The sequence below is a fragment of the Durio zibethinus genome, chromosome 11 (genome assembly GCF_047325235.1).
Source record: "Durio zibethinus cultivar Kanyao isolate XHJ-2024 chromosome 11, ASM4732523v1, whole genome shotgun sequence".
NCBI classification, from domain to species: domain Eukaryota; kingdom Viridiplantae; phylum Streptophyta; class Magnoliopsida; order Malvales; family Malvaceae; genus Durio; species Durio zibethinus.
Window position 1 is genome coordinate 17,248,763 of NC_143172.1, and position 22,358 is coordinate 17,271,120.

General features: G+C 24.9%; 2 protein-coding genes across 2 annotated transcripts; both read right to left on the reverse strand.

Annotated features, from left to right (window-relative positions):
• Window positions 1–1,187: 1,187 nt before the first annotated feature.
• LOC111290652 (carnosic acid synthase-like) lies at window positions 1,188–3,799 on the reverse strand. Its single transcript, XM_022882056.2, has 2 exons — window positions 2,656–3,799; window positions 1,188–2,111 (listed from the first exon to the last, which is right to left on the reverse strand). Exons 1-2 carry the CDS (start codon window positions 3,598–3,600, stop codon window positions 1,485–1,487), a joined length of 1,572 nt encoding a protein of 523 aa, XP_022737791.2. The 5' UTR covers window positions 3,601–3,799; the 3' UTR covers window positions 1,188–1,484.
• Window positions 3,800–18,473: 14,674 nt separating this feature from the next.
• Window positions 18,474–21,102, reverse strand: LOC111290525 (carnosic acid synthase-like). Its single transcript, XM_022881871.2, has 2 exons — window positions 19,959–21,102; window positions 18,474–19,414 (listed from the first exon to the last, which is right to left on the reverse strand). Exons 1-2 carry the CDS (start codon window positions 20,901–20,903, stop codon window positions 18,788–18,790), a joined length of 1,572 nt encoding a protein of 523 aa, XP_022737606.1. The 5' UTR covers window positions 20,904–21,102; the 3' UTR covers window positions 18,474–18,787.
• Window positions 21,103–22,358: the final 1,256 nt, after the last annotated feature.

Below are 22,358 nucleotides of genomic sequence, written 5' to 3' on the forward strand. Positions count from 1 at the left end.
AATAAGAGTTGGCCTTTATAAAAGCAACTTGTTTCTAAGATATTTATATATATAAAAAAAGATAATATCTTATAGAAATAACAAATGAAAAAAAGGACAAAGATAAAATTAAATAATCTTTCCTAGATAAACATTACTTGATAATAACTAATCCTAAATATATAAATAAAATAATTATTTAGAAATAAAATATTCATTTATTCTCTCCAAATATTTGAGATACGATAGTAGACTTGAAATTTTTATCATATCCTTACATCAATTAATTTAGTTAGTTCATACGATAAATGATAGATCATTTATATGACACGCATAGAGTCATTAACAATAAGGTCAATATTTTTATTTAACATAATTTAATTTAAGGTTAATATTACAAATAATTTTTAAATTATAATAAAATATTTAATGTGATATTTGAATTTAAAATTTTTTTAATATAATGTTTGAATTATAAATTTATTAATTATGTTTATTTTTATATAATTATTAAAATTATTAGTATTTTTTAGTAAATATTTATTATTATACTTGTAACAAATAAAAAAAATTTATCTATTTTTTTGTAATTTTTTTAAAAAATTATTTTGATGACTGCATTAATGATTTTTTGACAAAAAAATCATTTTATTATGATTAATATATATTTTTAAAATTTAAAAATCAAAATAATATTCATTTTAAAAATTAAACACTATAGAAGTAATTTACTCTTTAAATTTTAAGTAATTGAGATAATTGTAGTAGGTAATAACGATGGGTCTTTATTTTAATTTTCTTCATGACTTTTGAGATTAATGTACAATAATGCTAGTTGGTATGATGGGACAATAAATAAATACGTAACAATGATTTTTCCTTTTTAAAGTGAAACAATAATATACTTTTTCAAAGTGAGATAAGGATGATCGTTTAAAAAAAAAAGTGAAGTCATTATATTTTTTTCAAAATGTAAAATGAAAATGAGGTAATAATGATATGTACAATAATCAAAGAAAACCTTCTTCATTGTAAATCAAAATACTTGAACAAAACATTATATCTTTAATTTGCATAAATTTTAAAGATTATGTCCTTAATTAATCTATATATGATATATTATTGAAAAAGTTATACAATAAATTCAAACTTGATAAATAATATTTAGACGAGCATCTATAATTTATTTTTGAAAAAAACATTAAGATGCATATAACATTTATTTATTTATTTAAAATTTTTTAACATCTAATAATTATTTTAAATTTCGAATAATTCAAAATCTAATAAAATACATATCATATAATCTCTGCTTGCGATTGTTTTCTCCATTTATTGATATGGCAATGAATTGGATAGTCGTGCAGTGAGGGTGGCAACAAGTCGTTCCACTCTCGATAAGACTATTCCAAGTTTGTCCTTTATATCAGGCATTACTCCGTTAGGCAATTCCCGTTCAAAGGAGGAATGCAGCAAGGCAGCCAACCTGCGATTGTTTTCTCCATTTATTGATATGACAATGAATTGGATAGTCGTGCAGTGGGGATGACAACAAGTGGTTCCACTCTCGATAAGACTATTCCAAGTTTGTCCTTTATATCAGGCATTACTCCGTTAGGCAATTCCCATTCAAAGGAATGCAGCAAGGCAGCCAACAAGTGCGTTACCATTTTTTCTGCTAGAGGAATTCCAACACAAATTCTCCTCCCAGACCCAAATGGGAAAAAACGAAAATCATTACCTAGATAACTGGCTTTCTCAGTTTCTTTCAAGAATCTCTCAGGCTCAAAACGAAGAGGATGTTCCCAAAACTCAGGGTCCCTCTGTATTGCCCATGCATTAAATATGATTGTCGAATGTTTAGGGATGGTATATCCGGAAACAATGCAAGTGGTGGCAGGCATGTGAGGCACGAGCAAGGGAGCAGCTGGATGGATTCGGAGTGTCTCCTTTACTACTGCTTCCAAGTAAAGCAATCGAGGAAGATGAGACTCTTCCACAATGTTTTGCTTTCCAACCACCTTCTCTAATTCCTCAATGACTCTGTTCATTTTATCTGGATGCCGCAATAATTCGGTCATTGCCCACTCCACTGTAGCAGATGTTGTATCCGAACCGCCGATAATCATATCCTACCCACAAATTCAGAGATATCGGAGAATATCGTCATTTTCAGAACCATTTAAGATAATCCCAATTAATTATAATAAACCAGTCAATTGATTATAGTCTCAAATTTTGTAGATAGGCATGGATCCTAATCTTGCATTGGATCCCTATCATAAACATATATAATTGCGTATAGGACCTTTATGTGTAGCATTTTTTGTTTATAGAAAGGAGAACTCAAATAAAATTGAAAATTTGAAATATAACAAAATAAAAAAGAAAATTTTAAATATTTTTAATTTCTATTTAAATAAAAGTTTACTTTTAATTTGTACTTAAATAAACTTTTAACATAAATCAATCATTGTTTGAATGCAAAATAAAAAATAAAAAATTATTTAAAAAATAAATATTTCAGAAAATTTTTATTATCTTTGATTTATTAAATCGTAAGCATATAAAAATATATACTTACCGCAGGAAGGTGAGGACCAATTAGATGTTGACAAAGAAAAAAAAATTGTTAAAGAAATGAGGGGATAGGGTATGTAAGTTGGTGGACATTACCAGAAGCAAAGCCTTCATCTCTTTCATGGATAATGAGGTTTTATCATCTCCTCTCTGGTTCAGCTCCAATAACTGCTCCAAAAAATCCTTGCTTCCTTCCTTCTTCTTTCCCTTTGTTCGGTGTACTATCACTGATTCAAAAATCCCATAAAACCAAGACAAGTGCTTCTTCGTTTTGGACTTAATTCCTTGTAAATCGAATGCGGCAAGAACAGGAAAAAGATCTGAAACGTTAGGTGCTCCTATCAATTCTACAAATTCCTCCAATCGTTTCCTAAACTCAATCCCAAGCCTGCTTCTTTCCTCTCCATTCAATGAATCACCCCATAGCATGCTTATCATGACACTTATAGTGGTTAGAAATATTTGTTCACTAAGGTCAAAGGATGAACCAACCTTTCCATAAATATCCTTGATCATCTGTCGAATCTCACGTCGACGAAGCGCATAGCATGCATCAAGGCTCTTGTTGCTCATAATTTCACGAACAACTAGCTTACGCAGCTTGTGCAATTCGGGGCCATTAGATCTCCATACGATGTCAAATCCACCATAGGTGTCCACTAAGGCTGCTGCAGGAGTGTCACGGTTAGCGAAAATAACATCGTGGTCTTTGAGGACTTCTTTGGCAATTGAAGGTGAACTTACAACTATCCAAATCTTCCTTCCGAGCTGAAGTTTGATGATGGGCCCATAGATTTGAGAGAGTTTAGTAGCGTATTGATGGAAATCAGGTTGGATAAAAGGAAGGTTTCCTAATATAGGCAAGCCTGGAGGACCTGGTGGAAGAGGCAGCTTTGTTTTGGTGATGACTTTCTGAGCCCACCATGCAAAACAGACAATTGCCAGGGCGGTTGCCAATGCAGCGGGTCCGTTGCAGGGCCACGACCCTTCCTCACAGGCAAGAACAGGAACTACAAGCTTGTCATAAAAGTTCGACATCATTGAGTTTCGGTTTCAAAGATAGAAAGCAGAAGACATAGACTTATGTAGCTCTTCCCAACGTGTTTTTCCAAGGGCTTAACGTAACGTGCTAGAAAAAGGATCCCCAAGGGAGAACAAAAAGTCAGATTTCTACTCTAATTTAGTTCGTCTTCTGTTCATATTGTTGAATATTGTTCCTCGAAATCATCTGTTAGATTCGGTAATTCGTAGATATATATATATATTTATATAGTGTTTTATATAAAAATTATTTATTATAATTTGTTTGAATACAAAAATAAAAATATAATTTTTTTAATTTTTTTTAATTTTATATATAATTTTATTATAATTTTAAATTATATTATTTTTTATAATATTTCATTGTTTCAAATTTCAAATTATCATATTTATTAGCAATGCAACCGATTATATATATATATATATATATATATATATATTGCTTTAGAACTACTACTGAAGCATCTAATGCTAATGAGCCATGGCTTATTAAACATCATCATTGACTTACTTTTTTTTTTTTTTTTATGAGCTTATATTATGCTTTTTAAAATAATAATAAGATTAAAAATAGTAATAAAAATAAAATTAATTATTATATTGATGAAATTGATTATTATAATAAGAAAATTAAAATTAATAATGAGATATAAATTTAAATATAAAAATATTAGTGATAGTAAGGTAAATTATAGTTAGAAGATAAAATTATCATTAAAGTATCGGATAAAAAATTATATATATTAAAAGTTTTAAATTATTTAATATTTATAAAATTAATAAATTATTAAAAATTATTAAATTTATTTCTTATATTAAATTAATAAAATTTTTTCATAATTTTTAAATAAAGAAAGGAAAATGAAAAAAAATAAAAATTAAGTTAAAATGGTCATTATTGTTTTTATAATAATATTTAAAGGATACCAAAAAGAGAAAATAAAATCTGTAGCATGGTTCAATCGTCTTGTTGACTTGAGACCCAAACGAATTTACGGTGGCTTTTGAGATGCAATCGCACCTCATCGTGAGTACGGTTGCATCCACGATTAGCCTTAAAAATTAAGATAAGACCCTAAAGAGTTTTAAAAATTAACGTAAGACTCGAAAGTATCAACTCCCAAGTCGCACATGCGATGAAGGATTTGATGAAAGAAAAGAAGATCAAGTTAATGAATTATGTTTAAAAATTATGTTTCATGCGTGTAATAAAATAAATTTTTGAAACACGAACATAATATGAATTATGAAATATATTTAAATTTTAAATATGAATACTATATATTTATTATATTTATTATATAAAATATGACATGATTAATATCTGTATAATTAATTCATTTAAACACAAAACGAATAATATATATATATATGCAAATAAATATGATTAACATAAATATATACAAGAATACAATTAAAAAATAAATAATTATATATTATTTATAATTTAATAAATTTGACATATTAATAAAATAAAAAGTACTTACATATTAAAAAATAAAACATTTAATACTAATTTAATATGTATTTAATATTTATTTTTAATTTTTAATATATTTACATAATTATATTAATTTTTAACATCAAATTCAAATGATAAACTATTAAAGATTAAAAAATAAAATAATAAAGAATTAAAGATTAAAAAATAAAATAATAAAGTATAAGACTAATATTAATATTTATATTATATTTATATTATTAATATAAAAAATAATTTTATAATAACTGTTAAATGAGTATCATAACTAAATGAGTATCATAATTAATTTTATAATAATACTTGTCACTTATACCATTCAAGAAGTAAAGATTTGGTGTCCTAGTTTATGTTCGTAATTGATAAACGTTTGATTTTTCATTTGAATAACCCTTTTGATTATTTTATTTTTGGTTAAATAAATATTTAATTTTTGAATTTTATTATTTTTGTCACATTTATCTCTAAAGAATTTTTTTATCATATTGTTACTTGAATTTTCAAATTTGTTATTACATTGGTATTTTGGATTATTGTCGTTAATCCACATTATTAACGTAACATAAACATTTAATAAGATGTTGATACGTGTACTAAAAATTTAGTTAATATTATATCATCAATGTCACATAATAATTAAAAAAAAACTTAAAAAAAATTTTTTTTTTCAAATTCAAAAAATTTTAAGAATCTACAAAAAATTCTAAAAGATTGTTTAAAATCCCTAAAATTCTAAAAAAAAATTTAAGAAATTCAAAACAAAAATTCTAAAACTTCTAAAATTTTGAAATTTTCAAAAAAATTTTAAAAAAATCTAAAAAATCTAAAAAAATTAAAAATTTTTGAAAATTTTAAAAAATTCTAACAAATTTTCAAAAACTCTAAAAATTCTAAAATAAATTCAAAAAATTTTAGAAAATTTTTTAATTTTTATTTGTTTTTAGGTTTTTAAAATTTTTAAAAATTTTTGAAAAAATTTTTAGAAATTTTTAATGTTTTTTGTTAAATTTTTTTAATTTTTTTGAATTTATGAAAAAAAATTTTACAATTTTTTTAATTTTCTTTTTTATACTAATGTGGCATTGATGTATGGCATTGACTAAAATTTTTTTATATGTGTTAGCATTTTATTGGATTTTGATGTTATGTTTGCAAAATCAACTAACAACGTTGGTCTAAGGTACTAACATAATAATAAATTTAAAAATTTAAATACAAATATGATAAAAAAATTTTAGATAATAATGTGACAAAAAATATAAAATACCAACTATGTGTTTAATCTTTTGCTTTTTTGTCAATCATTCCCTTGATTGTTAGATAGGAACATTTAACATTTACTATTGCATGAAAGGATCGAACTTACGACCCTATAGTTAATAACCATATATTTTAACTGATTGAGCTACTTTTTTTATATTTTATCTCTTAAATCTTATAAATAATTAAACAAATTATTTAAAGCATCTTTTAAATAATATGGTCTAAAAAAGTGACGGGTATTATTTAAGACAATTTTTTACAAAAAAAAATAGCCTTAAATAATCTCCTTTAAAAAATATTAAAGATTATTTAAGGTATTTTTGATCAAAAACACTTAAAATAATCTCCTTTTAAAAAAATATTAGAGATTATTTAAGGTATTTTTTACTTAAAACACTTTAAATAATCCCTTTTAAAAAAATATTAAAGATGATTTAAAGCATTTTTTATAAAAACGCTTTAAATAATGTGTTTTAAAAAATTGAAGAGTATTATTTAATGTGTTTTAAATAATCCTCTTTAAAAAATATTAGAGATTATTTAAAATAATTTTGGATCAAAAATGCCTTAAATAATCTTCTCATATTTTTTAAATGACATTTATTTAAAGCATTTTTAAACAAAAAAATGTTTTAAGAAATCTCTTTTAAAAAAATAAAATAGATTATTTAAAGTGTTTCCCAACCAAAATTGCCTTAAATAATCATCAATATTTTTTTGTTGATGATATTTTATAAAAAAAAATAGCAATCAAATAAAATATTTATCTTTTTTTACTATCAAAGATATTATTTATCATTTGGGTATTTATTATTAATAAAAACTAATAAAATTTTGTCATCATATATGTTAAGCAAATTATTGTAATTATTCATGAATTAATATATGTAGATTTTTTTCAATCAAACAAGTGAATTTGAATACAGGATGCCCTAAAAATAGAAGAAAACTTCAGGTATCTCACTTCTTTGAAAATCATACTTTTTTTCGGAATCAAAAATTTTACGAACCAAACGCCTTTTTAATGATTTTTTTTGGCCTGGACTAATACACGGATGAATATATATATACATGTATGTAGTTTTCTTAGTTTCATTGTGCATTTAAATTGATTCCTAACAGGATAAAGCTTGTGTGAGGGTATATATTTTTAAATAGAACTTTTCTTATAATTTTTAATGTTAATTTATTAATTAAAAGTTAAATTTTCATATTATTTAAGTTTCAAATATTTAGAATATTTTATTTTTTGGGTAAAAAAGCTATTAAAATTATATTTTTAATTAATTGAGCCTATCAGATTTAATAATTTTAATAATTTCATTTGATTATGTAATTTTTAAAAAATTTTGAAATAAATAAAAATTTAATCAATAATGGAATTTAAGAAAATTTATAGGTGTGCAATATTCTTGGGAATTTCTATTTTAGAAAATTTTTTTAGATTTCATTAAAGTGTTGAAGAATTTAGAAAATAATTTCAATATCAATAATTTTTATTTATTTTCAAGAAAATGATAAAATATTGAAAGATAAATGTTTAAAAGTTAATAAAAATTAGAAATTAATTTTTTTACAAAATATTTAATGAATCCAATAACAAAACTTCTTCAAAAAAACAAACATATTTTCTTAAATACTTTTGAAGTAAGAGAAATATTTTAAGGATTCCACCAAAGTGTTAGAAAAATCATAAGAAAATTTTCAACATTTAAATAATAGAATATTAATAAATAATAATTTTAAAATAAAAATCATTTTAATTAAGGCTAAAAAAGATAATATATGATTATTTGATAATGTGTTTATTTGACGTTGTGAGATTCTAATATCTTTCTCTCAAGTAACTAATTTCTAAATATATATTTTATGTAGATCAAAATTTATTTTTTTAAAAATAAATTTAGTCAAGTTTAAAATTAAAAAAAAACAAAAAAATTTGATAATCAATTACACCTAATAAAAAAATTGATAACGATAATTTTTTTTTTTTTTACATTTAACACTCGAGCTTTTAGACTTATATATATTACGACATATATGCAATTATTTTAGTACACTAGTTGTGGTATTGGACTTCTGACTCTTCTAGATTAGATATATTTGTCCACGGACTTTTGGCAGCCTAGGAGAAATTTTTCTAATTATAGAAAAATTAGATTGTGATAAAATATGCATAGATATGAAAATTAATTTTTTAAAAAAATTATATTAAAAATTTTTAAATTTATAACATATAAAATTTATATGTTTGTTTGTATACCATAATAATAAAAAAATATATTATCATAAATGGGTTATAATTAAGTAAATTTATAAAGATTGAAAAAACAAGTAAAAGTTAAAGTTAAATTGAGCTAATAGAGTGAAAAGTCAAAAATAAAAATAAAAAGTTTACTTATAACACCCAAAAATATAAGAAAAAATTTTAATATAACTTTACGCTTTGTAATATATATATAATTAAAGTTAAAGACAAATCACTTACCATAAAACTATTACAAAAGAAAAAAAAATACATATATAACTTACAACTAGATCCTATTCTATTTATGGCTTGTTTTATCGTTTAAAAAAACGATTTAATTCTTGTCAAAATTTCTCTTTTACCTGTGATTTAGTTTCTCTTTTATCAAAATGTGATTTTTGGGATTGAATGCCAAGATGCTTCCCCAATTTTCCAACATTTCAAACATGTTTCTAAAAATTCTCCTGTTTTTTTATTTTTTTTATATATAAAAAAAAATGTACTAACTACATCTATTGGGCTCAAGGCCCAATCATTAATTAAATAGCCTAAACAATTGATCATTTCATAGCACGATCGTCCAAATTGATCCAATAGATATCTCGAAGGTCTAGAAGTCCAATACGGAATCCAACTCGGATTTGAATAAATCCAAAAAAAAATAAAATAATTGGATTAATTATTTGGACTTAAAAAATTAAAATTGTCTTGACAATTCAATTAAAATTTTGGATAAAATAAAGTGTTTATAATTAAGATAAAATTAAATTTGATATTTTTAAATTTAAAATATAGATATCTAAATTATTAAAAAACTAATTTTAAAAAAAAGATATATATTTAAATTATATATTTAATTATTAAAAAATTAATTTTGGATAACTAACAATTTTTTAATTTTTTATTTATTTGATAAATACCATAAAATTATTAATAAATTAGTTTTAGAAGATAAAAAGATATATATTTAAATTATATATAAATTATTAGAAAATTAATTTTGGATAACTTATTTTTTTAATATTTTTATTTATTTGAGATTTTAAAAAATAAAAGATATATATTTAAATTAGATATATAAATTATTAGGAAATTAATTTTAGATAACTAATAATTTTTAAATACTTTTATTTAATTGATAAATACCATAAAATTATTTAAAAAATTAATTTTATGAGATAAAAAGATATATATTAAATTATATATGTGCAAATTATTAAAAAAAATTAATTTCGAATAACTAATAATTTTTAAATGTTTTTATTTAGTTGATAAATACTGTAAAATTAGAAATTGTCCATTAGTGCAAGTGTAGATAAGATTGTATCTTATCAAAAAATTAAGGTATGTATGTGATCCAAATAGTGTTTTCATTGAACTTTACCTAGTGGATTTTTCATAACAATTAATTTTTGCTTGTTTTTATATCATAATAAAAACGGTATTATCATAGGTGGGTCCAAGTAGATTTAAAATAATTATAAAAAAGTTAAAGTTAAAGTTAAATTAAAAAAAAAAATGACTTGATTGAGTGAAAAGTTAAAGGTAAAAATAAAAAGTCTACATACAACATTTACAAAATATAAAAATAAATGTTATTATAACTTTGCACTTTAGAATATATAAAAAAAGAATCAAAGTTAAAAACAACCTACCGTAAACACCAATAAAAGAAAAAATGAATCAAAGTTAAAATAAATGATTTACCATAAACACTTACAAAAAGAAAAAAAATACTTATGTAATTTACACTTTGTAATATAAGAAGTAGAAAAAAAGGAGATGCAAATAAAGATCGAGAACTAAATACCATATAAAATTTATATTAAAGAATAAGTTATTTCTAAAATTTACAAATTATTAAGAGATTAAACTTGGCCTTTTTTAATAATAAAAGATTATTCTGAAGTTTATTAAGATAAAATTAAGTTTGATATTTTTAAAATTTTAAAAGATATATATCTAAATTATTAAAAAATTAATTTTAAAAGATAAAAAATATATACTTAAATTATATATCTAAATTATTAGAAAATTAATTTTTGATAACTAATAATTTTTAAATACTTTTATTTATTTTATAAATGTTATAAAATTATTAGAAAATTATTTTTAGAAGATAAAAGGATATATATTTAAATTATATATATGTAAATTATTAGAAAATTAATTTTAGATAACTAATAATTTTTAAATGTTTTTATTTATGTGATTATTTTTAAAAGATAAAAATATATATATTTAAATTGTATGCATCTGAATTATTAGAAAATTAACATTGTTTATATAATTTTAAGATTTCTAATTTTAAAATTATCCAATTGTAATTAAAAAAGCTATACTCTTTAAAAATTCATACGTGTCATATAAAAAAGTTGTCTATATAAACATTCATTTGACAAACCTTATCATATATTTGTATATTTTATAATAATATATATATGTATATATATGTATGATTTGCTCCTGTTGCTTCTTGTTAATTAATTTGAAGTTAAAATGTAAAAAAAGTCTTTGAATAAAAACATAATAATAATTTAAGCTTATGATATTTTATTACAATTAATCAAATTTGAATTTTTTATTTTGATTAAGTTGAATCTTTAAACATATATTTTTTAACCAATTAAACCTTTAAAGAACTACTTTCACCTTAATTGAATCTTTGATTAGAAGAATACGATTGTTGACGATTAGTCAATTTTTATTTAATAAGAACTTAATTGGTAAAAACAAATGTTTGATAGCTTAATTAATTGTCATAAAACGAAAATGACTTAGATAATTAATAAATTTTTGTTCAAAAGTTTTTTTTATACTTTAACCTTGCTTTTACTATTCTTTATTTTTTGTCATTTACTTTTTATTATTTGGGAAAAAAAGTAATATATTTAAAGACAAAAAAGTAAAGTAAGAAATCATAATGGATTAGAAATTGATAAATATTTACAATACGTGACATGTAAGCATAACATAATTAATTAATCTCCGCATATAAAAAAAGTAAAATAATATTTTTTTATCTAGAGTTACATATTTTGCATATAATTATGTAATAATATTATTTATTTTTTATTCGAATGCACCTGTTTACTTTTTAGTGTTGAGAATAAAAGACCAATAACAAAACCAATAACTAAACAAAACTTATGCAATTGAAAAAAATATATATTAATATTTTATTCTCATAACAAACCATAAGCTACTTTTGCCTTTTACAATATTCATTTCTCAATAAATAAATAAAAATCACCTGATGTAAATGAACAGAACCGACTATCATGAGCTCAAACATGAATTGAACTGAAGCCAAACTTACAGATCTCTAACCTGCCATCCTTCACATTTTCACGTGGCGGCGGATTCTCCATTTTTAGCAAGGAATTTTCTCTTTCTCATGTTTCCATATTTAACTTGTAATCATTTTTTTGCACATAAAGTATAATTTTACAAAAATATTTTTATAAAATTTACAAATAAGTTTTAATCTACATTATGCCTACTTTTAATAAAATAAATGGCGGTAAATTGTGATTTTATTAGTGTAAAAAGATATTAAAATTAACAGTAATTAATTTGATCAAAATAAAATTAGCTCTTGTCAATCTTTTTACCAAGTTTATTCACGAACAATTATCAAATTATTTTGAATATAAACAAGTCAGTTTGTCTATGTTCAAATTCGGTTTATTATTAATTGAGTTTAAAAATATTGTTTGAACAAGTTTATTAAATTTCACAAATAAATGCAAACAAGCTCTTGTATAATATCAAAAAAAAAAAAAATACAAACAAGTTGTTATATAATCAACTTCTTTGTTGAAAGAAATCTGATGATCTTGAAATTGAAACGGTGGTAAATTGATCAAAGTTTTTACTATGTGCTCGAAGATGTGGGTTGATTCTAATTTAAGGCAACTTTCTAGCACTATTTGATTTGATGAAAATTTTTGACAATATAAAAATTTTACTTCTAAATTATTGTGATCAAATTTTTAAGATATTCCTTGATCCAAACGCATTATTATCAAAATAAATGGTTCTATGATCTCACCGAACATTTGTAATTTGGTAAGGCAACTTTAGCAAACTGGCTTTGATATTGTATACACAAAGGAAAAGTTAAATTATGCTAGTTCCTATACTATACACAAAATACAAATTTACTTCTTATACATTAATTTCAATATATGACAAGTATATGTATTTTTTGCAATTTTAAATTTTCATCCAATCAATAACAATTTGTTTATTTTTTTCGTCCAAATTGATAACATGTCACATTAACTAGGTGAGGTGGCATTGACTCGATAATGTGGGTTAAAAGATTGATGAATGACCTAATTTTTGCCGCTTAGGAATTTCCTTATATTTTTTCTTTATTTCTTCCTATTTATTTTTCTTCTTTTTCTCTCTAAGCCTCACTCTCTCTACCTCTTAAGCACTCCTGAACGTAAACAGCCACCCACCAACAACTATAGAATTTGATGTTGAGCCACTGGCATCGCCGCCATCATCATGTCGGAAATATCCTAGAAGTTACTCAAAAATTTCTCTTGACCTTTCATAATTTTCTACTGACTTTAGATTTTTCAAAAAAACCCATATAAAGCCTAGATCTAAAGCCTAACACTGTGGCTCCTCTACCCAAAAATACCCATTTCCACTACTCGAAAAGGCTTAAGTTTTTACTATGTTTGTTTGCTCCAAATTTTCTCACCTAGCTCAGTCAAGTTCACTGACAAAATCTCAAATTTCATCGATTGTAAAAACGTATACAAAATCAAACTCCAAGGTAATTTTATAAATGGAAGTATCTCCTAGGACATTGATCATTGTGAAAATCTCTTGTATTTGAACTGAAGCCGTAATTTGTTTACTGGAATAATTTCATGGGAAATATTAATGCTTCGTTCAATAATAGCTGTTAATTTTTCCCATAATTTGCTCACTGCAATTCGGGGCCATTTGACCTCCATACCATGTCAAATCCAACATAGGTGTCGACTAAGGCTGCTGCAGGACTGTCACGGTTAGCGAAAATAGCATCGTGGTCTTTGAGGACTTCTTTGGCAATTGAAGGTGAACTTACAACTATCCAAATCTTCCTTCCGAGCTGAAGTTTGATGATGGGGCCATAGATTTGAGAGAGTTTAGTAGCGTATTGATGGAAATCAGGTTGGATGAAAGGAAGGTTTCCTAATATAGGCAAGCCTGGAGGACCCGGTGAAAGAGGCAGCTTTGTTTTGGTGATGACTTTCTGAAGCCACCATGCAAAACAGACAATTGCCGGGGCGGTTGCCAATGCAGCGGGTCCGTTGCAGGGCCATGACCCTCCCTCACAGGCAAGAACAGGAGCTACAACCTTCTCATAAAAGTTCGACGTCATTGGGTTTCTGCTTCAAAGATAGTAAGCAGAAGACATAGACTTATGCAGCTCTTCCCAAAGTGTTTTTCCACGGGCTTAACGTAACGTGCTAGAAAAAGGATACCCAAGGGAGAAGAAAAAGTCAGATTTCTACTCTAATTTAGTTCGTCTCCGGTTCAAATTGTTGAATATTGTTCCTCGAAATCATCTGTTAGATTCGGTAATTCGTAGATATATATATTTATATAGTGTTTTATATAAAAATTATTTATTATAATTTGTTTGAATAAAAAATAAGTATAATTTTTTAATTTTATTAATTTTATATATAATTTTATTACAATTTTAAATTATATTATTTTTTTTATATTGTTTCACCGTTTCAAATTTTAAATTATCATATTTATTATCATTGCAACTGATTGTGTGTGTATATATATATATATATATATATATATATATATATATTATATTTTGCTTTAGAACCACTACTGAAGCATCTAATGCTAATGAGCCATGGCTTACTAATCATCATCATTGATTTACTCTTTCTTTTTTTTTATGAGCTTATATTATGCTTTTTAAAATAATAATAAGATTAAAAATAGTAATAAAAATAAAATTAATTATTATATTAATGAAATTGATTATTATAATAAGAAAATTAAAATTAATAATGAGATATAAATTTAAATATAAAAATATTAGTGATAGTAAGGTAAATTATAGTTAGAAGATAAAATTATCATTAAAGTATCAGATAAAAAATTATATATATTAAAATTTTTAAATTATTTAATATTTATAAAATCAATAAATTATTAAAAATTATTAAATTTATTTCTTATATTAAATTAATAAAATTTTTTCATAATTTTTAAATAAAGAAAGGAAAATGAAAAAAAATAAAAATTAAGTTAAAAGGGACATTATTGTTTTTATAATATAATTTAAAGGATACAAAAAGGAGAAAATAAAATCTGCAGCATCTTTCGATCGTCTTGTTGACATGAGACCCAAACAAATTTACGGTGGCTTTTGAGATGCAATCGCACCTCACCGTGAGTACGGTTGTATCCACAGTTATAGTTTTTTTTGGGAAAATTTTTGGAAAATTTTCAGAATCTGGCAAAACTTTTCGTCGAACTTTGAATTTTCAAACGAGTTTTTCGACCAACTTTAAAGTTTTTGGTGTCTTTTTCCAAATTTCGGTAGAACATTCAATCAAAATCTGGGATTGTTTAGAGAGAAAGAAGAGAAAAAAAGAGAAGAGAGAGAAAAAAAGAAGGAAAATCTAAAGAAAAATCGAGTTTTAGTCTTATATACCCTCCCCAAAAGAATATTGTTTTTGCGTTAGTAAACACACAGGATCAATGCGTTTTGTCAAGATCCAACTCGACCCGTAGCACACCTGATCCAGCAACCCGCTTCTCCGTCTAGGTTCGAGCCGAACTGTTTTCCTGTCGAGTCACACATCCGAGCCGTCGTTCTTCCTGGAGTCGAGCTGCATTAAATCGAGCCGAGCCGAGCCGTTCTAAAGGTTTTTTTTCTTTTTTTTTCTTATTATTATTATTATTATTATTTATTGATTAGATTAGAATAATTTGGTATTCCTTATTTTATTTTTATTTTTATTACTATTTTTATTTTTTTAATGATTTTCTTAAAAAAAAATTCTAAAAAAAATATTTTTAAGGAAAAGTTAAAAGTATCAATTTTCCTTAAAAATAAGTTTCTAAAAAATATTTTCGAGGAAAAGGTAAAAGTATCAATTTTCCTTCAAAATAAAATTTTTAAAAATATATTTTTGAAGAAAAGTTGAAAGTATCAATTTTTCTTAAAAATAATTTTTTTAAAAAAATATTTTTGAGAAAAAATTGAAATTATCAATTTTTCTCAAAATTAAAGTTTCAGAAAATATTTTGAAGAAAAGTATTTTTTCTTTATTTTTTTGTTTCTTCCTTTTTATTTTTCGTCTTTTTCTCTCTAAGCATTACTCTCTTTACCTTTTAAACACTCATGAACGTAAACAACCACCCACCAACAACTACAGAATTTGATGCTGGACCCCCGAATGTCGTCATCAGCATCGCCATTTGTCATCATCATCATGTCGAAAATACCCTAAAAGCTACTCAAAATTTTCTCTTGACCTTTCATAGCATTTTGCTCACTTTAGATTCGCCAAAAAAACCCCCCAATAAAGCCTAGATCTAAAGCCTATCACTCTGGCTCCTCTACCCAAAAATACCCATTTACGCTACTAAAAAAGGCTTAAGTTTTTACTATGTTTGTTTGTTCCAAATTTTCTCAACTAGCTCAGCCAAGCTCACTGGCAAAATCTCAAATTTCATCGAATGTAAAAACATGTACAAAATCAAACTCTAAGGTAAATTTATAAACGAAAGTATCTCCTAGGACATTGATCATTGTGAAAATCTCTTGTATTTGAACTGAAACGGTAATTTGTTTACTAGAATAATTTCATGGGAAATATTGATGCTTCGTTCAATAATTGCTGTTAATCTTTCTCATAATTTGCTCACTAGAACCACCCCTTTCGAACTTCAAAAATTGTAGCACTTCAAAATTTTTCAATGTTTCCTACAAAATTCACTAACCCAGTATTGTTATTGGGTGTGGTTGTTTTATTGATTTTGATTATCTTGATATGTTTATGTAGAATGAAGAGTGGTAGGAAAATGGAGACAAGGGATAGCAAAACAAGTTGAAGATGAAATTCTTGGAGATAAGACAATAAAGGAAAGTAATAATAAGAGTAGTGGGTTATTTAGGATTGGTGTTTAGAGAGAGTTTAAATTTTAGATTGGATCTTGTTTATTTCAAAGAAAAAGAGATTGTTAAGGTAGATTTTTAGAGAAATGAATGTCAATTACTAGAATTAAAAGTCACACAATTTTTTTAATTGCCTGAAACTAAGTTTAGAGAGATAGGTTGTTAAAGTAAGTTTGTAGAGAGAAATAAAAAATGGTTTTGTTAGTGAAAATTATATGACTTGGAATTCCACATCAGTAAAATACCCATTTATCAATCTTTTAATTCATATCATCAAGTCAATGTCACCTTACTTGATCAATAGAACATGTCATCGATTTTGAAAGAGAAACTAAACCACCGTTGCTGATTGAACAAAAATTTAAAATCACAAAAGTTACAAATACGTCTCCTATTGAAATTAATGTATAGTATAAGGATTAATAGTATCATTTAACCAAAAGAAAAAAGTGTGAAAAATTTTAAAAGAAAACTTGACCTTTGAATTTTTTTTTTTTTTATGAAATTCAACATACATTTTCTAAATAAGAGTTGGCCTTTATAAAAGCAACTTGTTTCTAAGATATTTATATATAAAAAAAAAAGATAATATCTTATAGAAATAACAAATGAAAAAAAGGACAAAGATAAAATTAAATAATCTTTCCTAGATAAACATTACTTGATAATAACTAATCCTAAATATATAAATAAAATAATTATTTAGAGATAAAATATTCATTTATTCTCTCCAAATATTAGAGATACGATAGTAGACTTGAAATTTTTATCATATCCCTGCATCAATTAATTTAATTAGTTCATACGATAAATGATAGATCATTTATATGACACGCATAGAGTCATTAACAATAAGGTCAATATTTTTATTTAAAAATTTGACATAATTTAATTTAAGGTTAATATTACAAATAATTTTTAAATTATAATAAAATATTTAATGTGATATTTGAATTTAAAATTTTTTTAATATAATGTTTGAATTATAAATTTATTAATTAAGTTTATTTTTATATAATTATTAAAATTATTAGTATTTTTTAGTAAATATTTATTATTATACTTGTAACAAATAAAAAAAATTTATCTATTTTTTTGTAATTTTTTTAAAAAATTATTTTGATGATTGCATTAATGATTTTTTGACAAAAAAATCATGTTATTATGATTAATATATATTTTTAAAATTTAAAAATCAAAATAATATTCATTTTAAAAATTAAACACTATAGAAGTAATTTACTCTTTAAATTTTAAGTAATTGAGATAATTGTAGTAGGTAATAACGATGGGTCTTTATTTTAATTTTCTTCATGACTTTTGAGATTAATGTACAATAATGCTAGTTTGTATGATGGGACACCCCTTAATTTTAATAATAAATAAATACGTAACAATTATTTTTCCTTTTTAAAGTGAAACAATAATACACTTTTTCAAAGTGAGATAAGGATGATCGTTTAAAAAAAAAAGTGAAGTCATTATATTTTTTTCAAAATGTAAAATGAAAATGAGGTAATAATGATATGTACAATAATCAAAGAAAACCTTCTTCATTGTAAATCAAAATACTTGAACAAAACATTATATCTTTAATTTGCATAAATTTTAAAGATTATGTCCTTAATTAATCTATATATGATATATTATTGAAAAAGTTATACAATAAATTCAAAGTTGATAAATAATATTTAGACGAGCATCTATAATTTATTTTTGAAAAAAACATTAAGATGCATATAACATTTATTTATTTATTTAAAATCTTTTAACATCTAATAATTATTTTAAATTTCGAATAATTCAAAATCTAATAAAATACATATCATATAATCTCTTCCTGCGATTGTTTTCTCCATTTATTGATATGACAAAGAATTGGATAGTCGTGCAGTGAGGATGGCAACAAGTCGTTCCACTCTCGATAAGACTATTCCAAGTTTGTCCTTTATATCAGGCATTACTCCGTTAGGCAATTCCCGTTCAAAGGAGGAATGCAGCAAGGCAGCCAACCTGCTATTGTTTTCTCCATTTATTGATATGACAATGAATTGGATAGTCGTGCAGTGGGGATGACAACAAGTGGTTCCACTCTCGATAAGACTATTCCAAGTTTGTCCTTTATATCAGGCATTACTCCGTTAGGCAATTCCCATTCAAAGGAATGCAGCAAGGCAGCCAACAAGTGCGTTACCATTTTTTCTGCTAGAGGAATTCCAACACAAATTCTCCTCCCAGACCCAAATGGGAAAAAACGAAAATCATTACCTAGATAACTGGCTTTCTCAGTTTCTTTCAAGAATCTCTCAGGCTCAAAACGAAGAGGATGTTCCCAAAACTCAGGGTCCCTCTGTATTGCCCATGCATTAAATATGATTGTCGAATGTTTAGGGATGGTATATCCGGAAACAATGCAAGTGGTGGCAGGCATGTGAGGCACGAGCAAGGGAGCAGCTGGATGGATTCGGAGTGTCTCCTTTACTACTGCTTCCAAGTAAAGCAATCGAAGAAGATGAGACTCTTCCACAATGTTTTGCTTTCCAACCACCTTCTCTAATTCCTCAATGACTCTGTTCATTTTATCAGGATGCCGCAATAATTCGGTCATTGCCCACTCCACTGTAGCAGATGTTGTATCCGAACCGCCGATAATCATATCCTACCCACAAATTCAGAGATATCGGAGAATATCGTCATTTTCAGAACCATTTAAGATAATCCCAATTAATTATAATAAACCAGTCAATTGATTATAGTCTCAAATTTTGTAGATAGGCATGGATCCTAATCTTGCATTGGATCCCTATCATAAACATATATAATTGCGTATAGGACCTTTATGTGTAGCATTTTTTGTTTATAGAAAGGAGAACTCAAATAAAATTGAAAATTTGAAATATAACAAATTAAAAAGGAAAATTTTAAATATTTTTAATTTCTATTTAAATAAAAGTTTACTTTTAATTTGTACTTAAATAAACTTTTAACATAAATCAATCATTGTTTGAATGCAAAATAAAAAATAAAAAATTATTTAAAAAATAAATATTTCAGAAAATTTTTATTATCTTTGATTTATTAAATCGTAAGCATATAAAAATATATACTTACCGCAGGAAGGTGAGGACCAATTAGATGTTGACAAAGAAAAAAAAATTGTTAAAGAAATGAGGGGATAAGGTATGTAACTTGGTGGACATTACCAGAAGCAAAGCCTTCATCTCTTTCATGGATAATGAGGTTTTATCATCTCCTCTCTGGTTCAGCTCCAATAACTGCTCCAAAAAATCCTTGCTTCCTTCCTTCTTCTTTCCCTTTGTTCGGTGTACTATCACTGATTCAAAAATCCCATAAAACCAAGACAAGTGCTTCTTCGTTTTGGACTTAATTCCTTGTAAATCGAATGCGGCAAGAACAGGAAAAAGATCTGAAACGTTAGGTGCTCCTATCAATTCTACAAATTCCTCCAATCGTTTCCTAAACTCAATCCCAAGCCTGCTTCTTTCCTCTCCATTCAATGAATCACCCCATAGCATGCTTATCATGACACTTATAGTGGTTAGAAATATTTGTTCACTAAGGTCAACGGATGAACCAACCTTTCCATAAATATCCTTGATCATCTGTCGAATCTCACGTCGACGAAGCGCATAGCATGCTTCAAGGCTCTTGTTGCTCATAATTTCACGAACAACTAGCTTACGCAGCTTGTGCAATTCGGGGCCATTAGATCTCCATACGATGTCAAATCCACCATAGGTGTCCACTAAGGCTGCTGCAGGAGTGTCACGGTTAGCGAAAATAGCATCGTGGTCTTTGAGGACTTCTTTGGCAATTGAAGGTGAACTTATAACTATCCAAATCTTCCTTCCGAGCTGAAGTTTGATGATGGGCCCATAGATTTGACAGAGTTTAGTAGCGTATTGATGGAAATCAGGTTGGATAAAAGGAAGGTTTCCTAATATAGGCAAGCCTGGAGGACCTGGTGGAAGAGGCGGCTTTGTTTTGGTGATGACTTTCTGAGCCCACCATGCAAAACAGACAATTGCCAGGGCGGTTGCCAATGCAGCGGGTCCGTTGCAGGGCCACGACCCTTCCTCACAGGCAAGAACAGGAACTACAAGCTTGTCATAAAAGTTCGACATCATTGAGTTTCGGTTTCAAAGATAGAAAGCAGAAGACATAGACTTATGTAGCTCTTCCCAACGTGTTTTTCCAAGGGCTTAACGTAACGTGCTAGAAAAAGGATCCCCAAGGGAGAACAAAAAGTCAGATTTCTACTCTAATTTAGTTCGTCTTCTGTTCATATTGTTGAATATTGTTCCTCGAAATCATCTGTTAGATTCGGTAATTCGTAGATATATATATATTTATATAGTGTTTTATATAAAAATTATTTATTATAATTTGTTTGAATAAAAAATAAAAATATAATTTTTTAATTTTATTAATTTTATATATAATTTTATTATAATTTTAAATTATATATATTTTTTTATATTGTTTCACCGTTTCAAATTTTAAATTATCATATTTATTATGACTGCAACTGATTGTATATATATATATATATATATATATATATATATATATATATATATATATATATATATTATATTTTGCTTTAGAACCACTACTGAAGCATCTAATGCTAATGAGCCATGGCTTACTAATCATCATCATTGATTTACTCTTTCTTTTTTTTTTATGAGCTTATATTATGCTTTTTAAAATAATAATAAGATTAAAAATAGTAATAAAAATAAAATTAATTATTATATTGATGAAATTGATTATTATAATAAGAAAATTAAAATTAATAATGAGATATAAATTTAATTATTAAAATATTAGTGATAGTAAGGTAAATTATAGTTAGAAGATAAAACTATCATTAAAGTATCGGATAAAAAATTATATATATTAAAAGTTTTAAATATTTAATATTTATAAAATTAATAAATTATTAAAAATTATTAAATTTATTTCTTATATTAAATTAATAAAATTTTTTCATAATTTTTAAATAAAGAAAGGAAAATGAAAAAAAATAAAATTAAGTTAAAAGGGACATTATTGTTTTTATAATATAATTTAAAGGATACAAAAAAGAGAAAATAAAATCTGTAGCATGGTTCAATCGTCTTGTTGACATGAGACCCAAACGAATTTACGGTAGCTTTTGAGATGCAATCGCACCTCATCGTGGGTACGGTTGTATCCACGATTAACCTTAAAAATTAAGATAAGACCCTAAAGAGTTTTAAAAATTAACATAAGACTCGGAAGTACCAACTCCCAAGTCGCACTTGCGATGAAGGATTTTATGAAAGAAAAGAAGAACACGTCAATGAATTATGTTTAAAAATTATGTTTCATATATATAATGATATAAATTTTTGAAACATGAATATAATAAGAATTATAAAATATATTTAAATTTTAAATATGAGTATTATATGTTTATTTTATTTGTTATATATGATATGACATGATTAATATTTGTATAATTAATATATTAAAATATAAAATAAATAGTACAGATATTTACAAATAGACATGATTAATACGAATATATATATAATAACATAATTAAAATAATA